The following is a 14,560-nucleotide window of genomic DNA, read 5'->3' on the forward strand; positions in this document are numbered from 1 at the left end:
AGTGAAGCCTGCACTGACCAGCCTAAAACTGCAACTTGTTTTGCATCCCTTCACCTCACTTCTGCAATCCTGACCCCCCTTAGCTGACTAGGTTTTCCCCATGGCACTTAATATTTACTGTCATGTATTATGTTTGTTGCCTGTCTTTCCCCAGTCGAGATGTAAGTTCCCCAACGGCAGAGATCTTTTGTTCACTGATATATCTGAAGAGCTTAGAACAGTGCCTTGCACATAGTAGATGCTCAACAGAGATTTATGAGTGAATGAGTTTGCAGATTAGAGGGAGGTAAATGTGTGGTAATAATTAATCTTTGAAGAGGACTAGGTGGGTATGAGAAGACGATATTTGAACTGGATCTTGAAGGACATCTAGAATTCCAGGTGAGGGAGGTGACTGGCAATCGATCAGCCTGAACAAAAGCGTGAAGGTGAGAGAGCTTGGTGGCAGGGCACAAACTGCAGGGAGGTGTCAACCAGTGATACCTAGTTGGAGAGGATATTCACAAGGTAAGTTGAGGCCAGACTGTGCAAAGGTTTCAATGCAGGCCAAAGTCTTTTCCTAGCACCAGGACCAGGTACAAAATTTGTGGGGCCCAGTGCAAAATGAAAATGCAGGGCCCCCTTGGTAAAAATTTCAAGAGGGGTGACAGTAGAGCATGAAATCAAGCTCAAAGCCCTTCTTAAGTGTGGGGCTTTTATGTGACTGCACAGGTCACAGGCCCATGAAATCAGCCTGCCTAACCCACAAGGGAGCTGGTGAGAGCCTTCTAGCAGGGCAGAGATGTAACTGGAGCTGGACTTTAGGAAGATTATTCTGGCATGGCTGGTGGGGCAGGTTGGAGGGACTCTAGGCAGGGAGACCTGTTAGACAGCCTTGTGAGGAAGAGGAGAGAACAGGTAGGATGGAGGCAGGGACTAAGGGGCAGAGTGCAGGGATGAGAACTTGAGTGAGTAGAAGCATGGAGGATGTAGAGTTTGCTTAGTCAAGTTTGCTTAGACAGGGGCCGGGGAAGACCCCTGAGTGCACCTTCCTTTGCTCCTCCAACCCCCTCCCCTTTTCCCTTATTCCAGGGACCCCAGCCTTGGAGGTTACCCGGGGCACAGGAATCACCAGTGAGTCTCCCTTTGGCCACCAGAGGGCACATCATTCTCATGGATTTTTCCGGATGAATTTGGGGTCGGGGAATGTCCTCTGGCTTCACCTCTTCCTCTTTTTTCCCTCTCACCTCCTTCTGTGTTCTTTCACCGACTTCTTCCTCAAGGGCTGGATGCCTGAATGGAGCTGAGGTGGGGCATGAGGAGGTGTCATGGAGTCCCGAGCATTTACTAGGACTGTAGGTCATACCTGTTGCCTTAGGAAGTATGTTCATACCATCCTCTCGTTGCTTCTGTCTGGCTGCCTATTTCTCTGGTTGACTTAGCCAAGGGCTCTGCTCAATAAGCTGTAGCTGGAGTTGGAAGTCAAGTGTCAGAGGTCCAACCAGCAATCTTTCCCCACAAGCCCTTGGGCCTCTCTCCTCCTGTACCTTTGGGAACTTGTTACTTGAGCTTGGTCTCTGGCTCTTGTGGGGACTCTGGCTTCTGCCTACCTTATCGGCTGTTGAACTTAGGGTAGGTTTGGGAGTGGTGGTTTTTCAACATGTCCAGGATACAATGGGTGGGGGCAGCTTAGAGCCCGAGGAATCAGACCAGTCAGCCTACTGCCCCTCCCTGGTGAGACAGTCTAGGAGGAAGTGAAGAGTGAACTCAGGTTGCCACATGGACTTCCTGTTAAAGTCAGGGGCTCTCCAGAGATGAGAGGGACCTCAGAGCTCATGAATCTAGTGACCTCAATTCATTGATGGGGAAACTGAGGCCAGAGAAGAAAAGGAACCTCTCTAGGTGTCCATTCTTTGTGCCATCTTGAGGAATCCTCATTTTCAACCAGTTTCTCTTTTCTTTCCCATGAGTTCCTTGTCTTAGAAGCGATAACTGAAATGTGAATTAAGATAATGTCTCTCCTGCTCTACCTCACAGGGATAGTTAAAAGGGATCTGGTGAGACTCATTGCCATAGTGCAATGCCGTTTTGTGCTGTTTTGAACAAGCAAAAGACTTTTTCTGAAAGAAAAAAAAGGTAACAAATTCAAAGATGTTATTTAGAATGTCATCACTGGAACAAAGGCATGGATTCTGTCAATATAGGAACGTTGAGGAGTCTAAACAGAGATGTTATGTGATTTTTCCAAGATCACACAGCATTTTCACTACACACAGCTGGAGGTGGAATGCAGGGCTGGGGTATCCGTACAGGTCCGGCAGCTGGAAGCCAAGGACGTTTACCTGGTGCTTGCCTGGTACCTTGAGGAGCCCTGTGGACTAGATGTGGGGTGCATGGATAGATAAATAGAAGCCAAGATAGATGACAGCAGGTGATGAACGGTAGGTAGACAGGTAATAGACTAACGCTGCATCTGACAGGTGACACACATGTTGATAGACAGGCTGGATGATAAACAAGATGTATTTAATGAGCTAGCTGAGAGACGAAAGGACACACAGACAGGAAGTTGCCTTAGAACCAAAGGATGCCAACAGCAGGGATGGCTAACAGCCTTATTTTCTGTTTAGTCAAATGGTAATACGCACACGTGATCCACGCTCCCTGTTCAAGGTTTGAAAATACCCGAAAACTGACGGAAAGAAACGAAGAGTCAGACTTTGGGTACCACCCGAGGGAATGACCCGACGCTCGCCCGGCCTCGGGTGTTGCCGGAAATGGCCGACGACCGCCGGCGGTCGGCGGGGCGGGATGCGGGCGGGGCCGGCTCAAGGCAAGCGGGGCGGCTTCGGGTGTTTCCGGAAACTGCCGAGAGCCAGTTGGAAGTGGGCGGGGAAAGGCCTGTGGGCGTGGCTGGAGTACCCGGAGTCCCTTCGTGGATTTCCGCAAACAGAGCCGAAGCTTGGTCTTCGGAATCGAGGAGGCGCGCGCGTCCCCGGGATTACCTTCTTCGGGTGTTTCCGGAATTCACCAGTAGTCCGTGGCCGGGAGGAGAAGGCGCGCCCCCCTCCCGTTTCTAGCGGCTTCGGATGTTTCCGGCTGCTGCCGGCGGAAAGAGCCGAGGGCCGGCGGTGGTGGCGGCCATGTTGGGAGCAGCAGGTCCGGCGGCGGCTGCCTGTGTGCCGGGCGCGGAGCAGTGCCGCTGAGGGCAGGGGAGGAGCGAGGCAGGCGGCCGGCTGCGGCGGCAGAGAGTAGGCGGAGCGGCGCGGCCCGGCCGAAAGGCGGCACAGCCCAGCCGGGGGTCGGGGGGGTGCGGTCCGGAGCCGCTCGGAGCCGGCGCGGCCTAGCCCGAGCGGCGCATCCCCGGGCTGGCGTGAGCGGCAGTCCGGCCTCCCCGCACCCCCGGCCGGGGCCCATGCGGCGGGTGCCCCTGCTGTGAGAAGCCCCGCCCGGCCGGGCTCCGCGCCTTCCCTTCCCTCCCTTCCTCCGAGCTTCTCGGTTCCCTCCCCTGAGATACCGGCGCCATGTCCAGCGCCCGGACCCCCCTACCCACGCTGAACGAGAGGGACACCGAGCAGGTAAGGAGCCCCAAGGGCTCCCCGAATTCTCTGGCTGGGCCCCTGCACCTTGCAGAGCCTCCTCCCTCCTCAGCTCCCCTCGTGCCCCTGCTGCCATCCTGTAAGCCTCGGCTGCCCTGTCATCTGGCTCCTGGCCCCGTACATCTCCCTTCCGAGTCCTCTCCTGGGACCCACCTCGTCCAGACTCCAAGCTGTACACTTGTCTTTCTGCCGACCCCCCCCCCCCCCTCTCCCCTCCCCGCCCTCCTGCGCTCTTCCGTGTTACCTCCCCAGCTTCCTCTTCTCTTCCCTTTTTCTCTCGGGGGCCTTTCTGGTCTTCCTCCACCCACGCTTAAAGCAGCCACCCTCCTGTTCCTCGACTGGCACCCTGCGATTTGCCCCAGGTCGTTGTCCTCCTCCTCCTCCTCCATCCCTCCAGCCTCGCTTCCCCTCCGCCCGCACCGGTTCTCCCAGTCCCAGCTTTCACCCTCAGGGTCCTTGCCCCGGAGTGTGTTCTCGATGCCTGTCCCCTGTCAGTTCCCCGGCTTTCTACCCTGCCTCTTGCATTTTCCAGATTGTGCTCTCCCTCTTGCTTGCAACCCACCAGCTCCACCCTCATCACCTTTCCAAATCTTTCGCCTACTCTTTGCTCATCACTTTCCCTTCTCTTCTCCAGGAGCTCCCTGGTGCCTCGCGCTGGCATTTGTTGCTTCCGTGTTTTCCCGTACAGCTGTCATGCGCATAGTTTTCCCACAGGTTGTCTTTGGGGTTCCAGTCTTCACTCCCTTCAGAGTCTTTGGTTCCCTCACGTTCTCTTCCTCTGGGGTTTGTGTTTTTGAGTCTTGGCCTCCTGTTTCTCACTGTGAGTGCTGTACCAGCCTTCTCCCTGGGCTCTCCCTACCGAGGGAAAGACAGTCACTATTTCAGCCCCACTTCGTTTACACAGCCTGTTGCTCGGTCCTTTCCCCGGCCTTGCCGCATCCCCGGCCTTGCCTTCCTGTCCTCTTGCACCGCAACACAAACCGTGAGGCTTTCTTGTTTCTTCACTCCTGGATCTGTCACTTTACATAGTTTTTCCCCCTTGCTTGTTGCCTTCCGGTTTCTCTGCCCTCACCCCATCTTACTTACTATGCCTCTTAATTAGGATTGCCTTTAATCTTCATATTAGTTTCCTGCCTTCTTCACTTCATGTTTATTTTTCCCATATATGCCCCTATCCATCCCCTTGTGATTGGCTAGTCTTTGTAACCCCCCGGGCCAGGAACTTTGCACGCTAGTTTCTTGAGCTACACACTTCCCCCTCATCCTGGCAATCACTGCTATCATCTGTCACCCAAGCCTTAGCCTTTTCTGTGTCATCTCACCTCTTAGCCGAGAGGCGTCCACTTTCCACCCCTCCCCTTTCTTTCACCATCTCTAGTGTCCCTTGCTGCCTGCTCTGTGGAGAGTCTCCTGCCTGCCATACCTTGGTGGAGAACTTTACTAGGCCAAAAAAAACTTGGTGGAGAACTTTACTAGGCCAAAAAAACTTGACCTGAAAAAAGAGCTCTTCTCCTGTGGGGCTTGAAGTGCTTTTTGCATCCTTCTCCCTCACTACATTATTTATGTTTTCATCTTGTTTCCTTCTTTCTCCTTAGTGCAATAGAACTGTTGTTATATTCTCTTGCATATTAACACCTTTCTCTGAAAAATCCACCCTCTTTTCATTTCTCTGATGTTTTTCTCTTCTGTTACCCCCTCACTCTCTGTCATCTGGGCAGTCAGGAACTCAAGAGGAGTTCTGGATAAGTTTTTCTGCAGTGGTTGACCCTTTCGTTACTGATGGATTGACTGCTTGCTTCTGGGGTTGAGATGGGTTGAGAGGGAGTGATGGTTGATTTCCGTTTCATCAGCGGGTTTGGCAGCTGCTTCTGTATGGGACTGAGGTGTTTGGAAACTGGAGCATGGTCTGTATCTCACCGTCTTTCCCTCCAGTGCCAGCTGTTTCTCTCCTTACTGGGAACCACTTTCTCGAGGCCCTCTTGAGGTTGCCTGTTCCATTCCTTTTCCTATCACAGCCTTTATTTAGCAGGTAAACCCTGCTTAACCAGAGGACTTTCCCAGGCTGTTGATTCTGAGCTGGTAGGAGGAGGCCAAGTGACTGACTGGCACCCTCAGGCATCTGGGGAGTGGCGGTGGAGTGCCTACTCTCTCAGCAAGGCTGTGGGGGGCATTGTATTCAGCAAAGTAGAGTAACAGAGTGCCTCAATGTGGTTTCTTTGTGCTCTTTACTCCATGTAAATGTATTCTTGCCTTGGTCTTTTTCTTGTGATGTGTGCATTGATTTCCTCTCTTCCCTACAAGCCTCACATAATGCTGAGCGCATAGTAGGAACCCAGTGCACGCCTACTGATTTTGTGATAGCAGAACTCTGTGAACCATTTGGGAACGTAAGCTGCTCCTGATAACTTTGTCCAGAGCACTGGCTGCATACATTGTCACCCTGTTCCAAATTATGAATTACTCATCCTGTTTCCACTCCATGGATTTAGGTTCCCCTGAGCCGCTTCATTGGTCCTTCTGTCGTTCTCAGGGTAGCCACACCATTGACTTGATATTAAGTCTCATTCCAGTAAAAGCGTGGATTTCGAAAAACATAATGGGCAGATGCAGTATTTTTTTTTTTTTCATAGATGCAGTATTTTTTAAAACAAGAAAAGAGACAAGTAGCACCTCCTCTGGTCATACGGCTAGAGAGGCCTGAAGCACTGGTCTCCTTTGGGCTAGATCATGCCACCAGGTGAGACCAGAAAGCTCTTCTCGGTCCTGTTGCGATTCTAGCTAAAATGGTCATTGCATAAGCCTTAATGTTGTGAAATAAAAAGGGGATTTGGTTGGTTTGATTTCTTTCCCCCAAAGGCCCTCTATTATCTGGGCTTGCCTGGTGGCGCAGTGGTTGAGAGTCCACCTGCCGATGCAGGGGACGCGGGTTTGTGCCCTGGTCCAGGCAGATCCCACATGCCGCGGAGCGGCTGGGCCCGTGAGCTATGGGCGCTGAGCCTGCGCGTCCGGAGCCTGCGCTCCGCAGCGGGAGAGGCCACAACAGTGAGAGGCCCGCGTACCGCAAAAAAAAAAATAATAATAAAATAAAAATAACAAAGTTCCTCTATTATCTTATTTAGATTTAAATTATTTTAATTGGTTTCACAAGAAAATAGGTAAACAAACTGTTGGTTGTCTTCGAGCTCCAATCTCTTGCTCTTTCTCTCCCCCTTTCTTTAAAACATGTGGCTGATGAGAAGCTGTTTCTAGGAGCTCTTTGATCACATCTGAATTAAACAGACACACACACACACAAAATGTTGAAGCATAAAAATAAACCTAGTGTTGCAGAGAGATTGCCTGTTTGCTGTCGACTCTGCTTCTAACAGTGAAAGTAGGAGATAAAAAGAAAGTTAAGCCCTGTCTTTATTGTGATTTTTGTGACACCTGATTGCAGATGTGCTTTTTCACAGTCATAGACTCTTCCTTTTGCAGAAAGAGGGTTGTGACCTGGGGCTGGTAGTTTTGGGCATTCTTAATCTGAGAGCTGAGCTTTCTGTTCACTTTTCCAAATGGCTCTGTTGGCCTGGAGGCTTGGCAGTGGTGAAAGCAATCAGCAAGATGACTGTTTGTCTTCCAGCCAGCAGCAGCAGTAATAGGCAAGTGGAGAGGGGTCCAACTTGCAGAGTCCACCTGCCGCTGGCGAAAGCTTCCTGTAACACCTGGTAGAGGGCCTACATTGGCTTCATACCTGCCCCACCTCTGGGCCTCAGGAACCACAAGAGAGGGCTCCTGAGAGAAAGCACCTGAGAGAAAGCAAGAGGCTTTCACTGCCCACCTGCCTCTGCCTCTGCTGCAGTGGGCCAGGGAGGGGTCTGCTGTTGTCCTTCCAGGGAGTGAGTGGCATTGTTTCTTCTCTCAGATGGTTCTGGGAAGAGGAGTTTGGAAGTGTGGGTGAGAGCAAATCTAACTTTTAGAATCCCGTACAGAACCACTGAGCCGCTCCAAACACACATATCCCTGGATCCCAGTGTTGATTCTGGCTGAAAGTTTCACTGAGTAATCTGGTTTTAGTGTTGTCTTGTAGAGAGCTCGGTTCGCTCTCCCTTCACTCCCTGTCCTGCAGGCTGTGCAGCAAGCCCCATGCTCTGGGTGCTGACTCCGACCTCTGCCCTTTGACCCTGGCCAGGGGCTCCTTGGTGGTGCTGCCTTCTAGTCAGGGGTGTGGGTGAATGTCAGACCATATAGTCTTACTTTCTGCTTCACCCTCGAAACAGGGAAGAGGTATTGTTAGACCAGGGGCTCCTAGAGTTGCCATACTACAACCTTTGAACCTGGTAAAGGTAGCTACCTAGTAAATTGTAACAATTTCTCTCTAGTCTGTGGACTTTGGGAAGTAGCTAAACAGATGGATACAAGGCAGTCATTGAAATTCGGCCTGCTTCAGATTAAAATCAAGTTTGCACGGGGATAACTGAATCTTTCGGATGGCGACCAAAGATTGGGCTTGAGTTTTCTTCAGCATAAATGTCTTAAACAGAGTTGATGCCTGTGAGGCAGGAAGAGACTGAGAATTTGTTTTCTGAGAGGTTTGCATGGTTAGAGCTCTTGGGAGTCAAAAACATCTCAGACTAGACTGCTTCCCCTTTGGACAGAACAGCCTGATTCTCAGTGGGCATTTGACCAGGACTAACCCATGCCTTCATGAACTCTTTCCCATTGAGCACTTAGTCACCTGGCTGGCATTCCTCTTCTCCCAGGAGCTTCCATGACTTTCCTCATATGTACTATGTCGACTTAAATGAATATTTTATGCCTAGAGTGCAGCTAAGCGTTGGACCTTGTGGCCCATTATCGACAAGCGAGGTGGGGGCTGGACGCCACCCTTGGCCCCAAGATAGTGTCTCTGCTAAATGGACTCCCCCCAGCAGCACTTTGAAGGTCATTAATGGATTGGGATGAAGTAACCTCAGCAGATGGAAAGGGCAAGGAGGGTGGTCATCCTTCCTTCCCTAAGGCTGCCTGATGAGGCTTTCCTGCAGTAACCAGGTCCAGCCCCAGCTCCTCGCGCTGGGTTAAGCTGTAGACTGACCACTAGGCCTCTGCTTTGGGAGGAGACGTGGAAAGGGTTTGGTTCTCTCTTAGCCATGGTGACGCTGCCACATTTGCCACTTTCCTGCGTCAAAGCAAAAATTGAGAGGGCTATGGAAAGGGTGGGTGGAGCTTAAACCTGGCCCTTCCTCCTTCAGCGGAAGTTCAGCAAAATGACAAACCAGATAGGTGGCTGGGTTTCCTTTTCTTGATGGTAGATTCCAGTATTTGTACATTTTGCACCTGAAGCTTGGATTCTCCAGGCTTTCTCCCAGCCTTCATCAAGTATGAGTCACTGAAGTGTTATCTATGCATTTTCCCCTTCTGTCTCAGCAAAGGGAAGAGTAAGGCTTTACAAACCTTGTGGGGGAGGAAACACCCATTTCCCACTTGTGGCATGGGAAGAGGCTGTCTATTGCCATGTTAACTCTGAAAGTTCTAGCTCTCGGAGCAGAGCGTCACTACCCCGCCACAGCCCTTTTAGTGCGGACTGTTGAATGTCTTTGCTGTTTCTTAGACTTTGAGATGGTACATCTGGTTCTGAAAAGGCACCAAGAGAACATCTGGCCCCCTTGGCTTCCAGTTCTCCCTCAGAGGAGGGGTCCCAGGGCCTTCTCTGGCCCACTCGACCTGCTTCTCCTTTGCCGGGTATAAATAGGCTAGATCCCTTCATCTGAATGTCCGTTTTGTCTAGAGTGTTTGAAGTTTTTTTGGTCCCTTTGGGGAGTTCTTTCCACAGATGTCTGTCTTTGGGTTGGCACTCATTCCCCCTTACTTTCATTTATTCCTTCTCATTGGAAAAGGGCAAAAAACAAATATAATTCCTCTTGTGCAGCAAATGATTGACTTTAGGCTTATGAAGTCATAGTATCACAAGTAGGAGGGAGGGTTAGATGGACACTGGTCTTGGTGGCTAGGTGGATCCTGTGGGACAGTGAAGTGGGGGAGGGGGAAGGGGTGTTCAATGTCTGGCTCCAAGCCACCTTTTTCTTTTTAACATAAGGAAGGCGGAGCAGACCAGCGGCTTCTCTGTAGAACCAGTCAAGCTAGTTTTGAGCTGCCTCGGCCTCTTTTCCTCTGTGCTCTTTGGGAAATTGGCAATACAGAGATCTGCCTCCTCTGGGGCTCTGCTCATTGAGGCATGAGTTTGGAGGAGGTCTGTAAACAACCACCTTCCCTCCTAATTCTGGATGGGTCTCTGACCTGGGCCTCTCCAGTGAGTGGGCTTTCTCCACACCTCATGCTACTCAAAGCAACTTGGTCTTACACACCTTTCACTGGAAGCTCTAAGATAGAGCTCCTTTTCTTTGCAGTTCATAGCTTGGCAAAAGGCCCTTCGTCTGGCCAGGAGGTCTGTGCTTGGCTCCCCACGTGTGGATCTGGAAGGGAATCGGGACTCCTGACTCCTGGCTGTCGTGATCTGGCTGCTAAATCCAACCAGACCCCAGACCTTTTGGATCGGTACATAGGTACTGCCTGTCCAGGCCTGCTGGCTGTCCAGGCCCGCTGGAGAAGAAAAAAGGAGAGAGAATAGTTTTTGATCTTTGGCAGTTCAACAGGTACTTCAGCCATGGGGAACAGTTTGAGTGTCCCTGATCAAGGGACCCGTAGGGAAGGTGGGAGCCTTCAGTCACCACGTACTGGCACTTCCTGAACACAGTAGGGAATCTTTCTCAGGGAGGGGACAGAGCAGGATTCTGAGCCCCCTGCAACTGGACTGCAGGTGCTGCTGACGTAGCCGGATTGTTTTCTCAGTCTCCCACTAAGCAGAAAGCTCCCAAGTCCAGAAGCTTGGTGATTAATGAGTGCAGCTACCTGCAGGCAGAGCTCTAGCTTATGTCCTTGTTGCTGCTACCGTGGTTTACTCATTGCTTCTCCTGAGGACCATTTTACTGAAGGTTTTGTTTTGGTTACTCATATCCTATATGCAGGGTGGCCCCCTTTTTCCTTCACCTTCTTTAGACCCGAGTGTCTGCTGGTTTTCCCTTACCCCATCACTTCCTCACCTCCTCTCCACAGATGGCCATCTTTTGACTACCTTTGCACATAGCATTGGCAGCATTTTTGGCTTCTTGCTTTGTTTTTGCCCAAAAGAGTTTGAATTACTGGTTCTCCAGTCACAGGAAGTGGGGTCCCTTAGGCCCTCTTGGTCTAGCATAGCATTCTGATTGAGTTGAGCTTATGGCAGAGTTGAAAGGAGATCCCAGCACTTTCGGACTTCCAATAAATGGTGTCACTGTGGTCAGAGCAGGCTCTGCAGCTAGAGTCCCTGTATTGGAATCTTGGGTCAGCCCCTACTGTGACCTTGGGCTTATTTTATCCCTCTAGGCCTGTAAAGAAAAAGGAGCAATAATAATACCTATCTTAGAGATATAGTTGTTGTGAGTATTAAAAGGGTTAATGAATATAAAGCGCTTACATTAGTGCTGGCAGGACGTAATAATTATCGTCATCGTTGTTTCAGTTGAGCAACTTAGTGAATTTTCTCTGAGCACCACACAACTCCAGGTCAGTATAAGGGATGTAGTTTGGAATGTCTCTGTAATGACTGGAAGAATCTTGGCCTCTTCCAGCCATTGGGGTTCCATAGGTGCTTTTCCTAGCATTTCTGGGTTTTTTAATTTGTTTGTTTATTTTAGCTTTCTTTTTTAATCAGATATCTGAAAGAAAATAGGATGCTGTTGGAGAGGTTTATGTACTTTTGAAAGCACTTTTTAAAAAATACTTCGTTTATTTATTTACAAGATATCAATATTAGGCAACTTTATTGATTAAAGGGGAAAAAAAACCACACCACCCTCTGCCTGCCCATTATTTCTGTGGTGTGAATGGTGGTGGTGTTGGTGGTGGGTGTGCAGTCTCTTCATTGGCTGGAAGGCCAAATCCAAAGTTACTGGAGCATGGGCTTTTCCCAGCTGTTGGGATCCGGGTGTTAGAGGAGGCCCCACCTAGTGCCAGGATTTCTTTCATTGTGTTCCTTTATTCACGTGCAGTATTTACCCTTTGGCAACAGGAGAAAGCTCCCTGTTTCTCTTAAAGACCACATGGGAACTTAGCAGCTGATGATTTTAGGTTCCTTTTTCACTAGCAGAGGGGCCTTCAGGGCAGGTTCTTGTTACCTTTGTTGGCTTTTCTGAAGTGAAAAGAAAGCCTCCCCTTTGTGAGGCCTGGGAGGGAGGGTGACAGTCATTTCTCAGCGGCTCCTGTGGATTTGTGGACTTTGAATCTTGGGCCGAGATTTTGGTCTCAGTTGGTTCCTGTTGATGTTCCTTGCTTGCCACTTCTAGAGCCTGAATGCCTTATCAGAACGGCAAGTAAGTTGCTCAGTTTTTTTCACACTGCCACTGTGGCCAGGGAGAAAGGTAACAGTGTCGCCGCAGAGCTCATCAGGGAATGTTTCTGTCAGTGTATTTTCCTCTTCCTTTTGACCCCTCTGCTGACTTGTGTCTCACTTCCTATTTTTTCTCTGTTTGGTTTCTTTGAACTCTGTTCCTTCCTTTTCACTGTCCATCTTGGGTTTTCATCTCCATGTACCACTGCCTTACCTGTTTGTATGCCTGTGTGCCTCTTTTTTTTTTTTTAAGGGAACTTCTAAAATTATTTATTTATTGATTGATTTTTGGCTGCATTGGGTCTTCGTTGATGCGCGGGCTTTCTTTAATTGCGTCGAGTGGGGGCTACTCTTTGTTGCGGTGGGCGGGCTTCTCATTGCGGTGGCTTCTCTTTCTGCGGAGCATGGGCTCTAGGCACGCGGGCCCAGTAGTTGTGGCTTGCGGGCTCTAGAGCACAGGCTCAGTAGTTGTGGCACACGGGCTTAGTTGCTCCGTGGCGTGTGGGATCTTCCTGGACCAGGGCTCGAAGCTGTGTCCCCTACATTGACAGGCGGATTCTTAACCACTGTGCCATCAGGGAAGCCCTGTAAGCCTCTTTTGTGGCATGGCTCAGGAGAGGAATTTTGCTAGTCTGAGATCGCCTTCATGTATAAAATCCCAGAACCACCCAGTCCTTTCTTTCTCCTATTCCTCTGATTTCTGTAAAGTTAAGGACTCACTGCTTTAGAAAGCATTTTATTTTTGTGTCTCTGGAGCCACGTTCCTCAGTAAATCCAGGCTTGGCAACTTGACAACTTATTAGGGATGGCATTCCAGTTTCCCTGGTGACAGGGTCTAAGCTAGTTCTAGGCTGTTTCCTCTGACCAATCAGGAATGCCATAACTCTAGATCCTGTCTTGGGAGAGATCTGGGGAGGCACTTGTTAATTTTGGTAGCACAATATTGAACTTGGTTCTCAAAGTGTAGTCTGGGGACCCTTGGGGTCCCTAAGACCTGTTCGTTGCTATACAAAGTCAAAATAACTTTCATTGTAACATTAATGCAGTATTTGCCTATTTCACTCTCATTCTCTCATCAGTGTACAGTGGAGTTTTCCAGAGGCTAAATGATGTGTGTTGACGTCATCACTCTTGGCCAGTGGAATGTGTACTTCTTTATTTTTGTGTTTCCTAGAATTTTTAAGGTAGTACTTTAAGGCATAAATAGGGAAGTTTTCTGGGACTTCCCTAGTGGCGCAGTGGTTAAGAATCTGCCTGCCAATGCAGGGGACACAGGTTCGAGCCCTGGTCTGGGAACATCCCACATGCCGCGGAGCAACTAAGCCCATGTGTCACAACTACTGAGCCCGAGCTCTAGAGCCCAAGGGCCACAACTGCTGAGCCTGTGTGCCACAACTACTGAAGCCCACGCACCTAGAGCCCGTGCTCCACAACAAGAGAAGCCATTGCAATGAGAAGCGCACGCACCACAACAAAGAGTAGCCCCCGCTCGCCACAACTAGAGGAAGCCCGTGTGCAGCAACAAAGACCCAAAGCAGCCAAAAATAAATAATATAAATAAAAATAAATTTATAAAAAAATATGGAAGTTTTCAGTGATTAACTCGATTTGTTCTCAGTACTTCTGCTGTGCTCTTACTAGTTTTCTTCGGTTATACCTGCTAATCTCTGTAAACCTCATTGTTGTACAATAAGTAGTTATTTTAAATCCCAGCATTTTCCTTCACCTTTGAAGAAACACAAGAAGTAAGTACAACCTGCAACACTTACTTGTAAAAACTTTTTGGAAACTAATAATTTTTAAAATTTTATTTACAGTTTATTTTAGCACTTAATTCTGTTTTATTCTAAAATAGAAGGAAGTTTATAGTATTTCTCTTATATTTAAGGATTAATTGTTGGCTTAAAAAAGGGAGGTTGGAAGTCTTGCTTTCTCAACGTACCTGCCAGCTCTGTTTACTGCAACTGGACATATCAACAAGTGAAAGGGAGGGATCTACTCTGAAGAAACTGGGCGAAACTGTAGACAAGAACTGAAAAAAAAAATTAAAAGAAATGAAAATCATAATGAAAGTTATCTTCTCAGCTTTATAGATGCAAATAATGTACTTTATTGTATCTTATGCAACAGAGCGTTTTCATGTAGTATTAGGATGCCAGTTAGGTTGAAGCATCATTTCAAGACCAATCAGTCAGAGTTTAAAGAAGAAGGAATTACATGTTTTAAGCGTACACACCATGGTCTCTTTCAAAGCCAAAATTTGTTCCAGCTTTTCCACCTAGAAATGACAAAGTCACTGAAGCCTCCTACAGGATGAGTTATTGCTTTGGCTGGAATAGCCCACCCAGTAGCTGAGCGACTAATGACGTTTTGAACAGCTGACGTTCCTGAATGCCCACTGAATGAAAAGTCAGTAAAGTTCAGGGTAGTGCCACTTCATATGTTACCGTGACTTGTCGAATTAAAGATTTAGCTGCAAACATGAAGACCGAGGTAATATTTATAAAATTTTACTTTCACCTTACAAATGAGCGGATTTATAGACATGGCTCAAGTTGTATCAGCACCAGGTATGCTTCAA

At 49.0% G+C, this 14,560-nt stretch overlaps 1 protein-coding gene across 7 annotated transcripts in view; it reads left to right on the top strand.

The window, feature by feature from the left end:
* Nucleotides 1–2,926: 2,926 nt before the first annotated feature.
* The window catches only part of MARK2 (microtubule affinity regulating kinase 2), a 58,060-nt gene continuing 46,426 nt past the window's right edge, over nt 2,927–14,560 (top strand). For 2 of the 7 annotated variants that reach the window (XM_027090334.1, XM_027090333.1), the window contains exon 1: nt 2,927–3,557. In XM_027090334.1, coding sequence (XP_026946135.1) covers nt 3,504–3,557 — 54 coding nt within the window. In that variant the 5' untranslated portion in view covers nt 2,927–3,503. The remainder of the gene's footprint in view (nt 3,558–14,560) is intronic. The other 5 variants (XM_027090329.1, XM_027090326.1, XM_027090330.1 and 2 more) reach the window with 5 other exon arrangements.

This window comes from Aethalodelphis obliquidens, unplaced genomic scaffold, assembly GCF_003676395.1.
Source record: "Aethalodelphis obliquidens isolate GAN/ISIS:26980383/991018 unplaced genomic scaffold, ASM367639v1 scaffold69, whole genome shotgun sequence".
Lineage (NCBI taxonomy): Eukaryota > Metazoa > Chordata > Mammalia > Artiodactyla > Delphinidae > Aethalodelphis > Aethalodelphis obliquidens.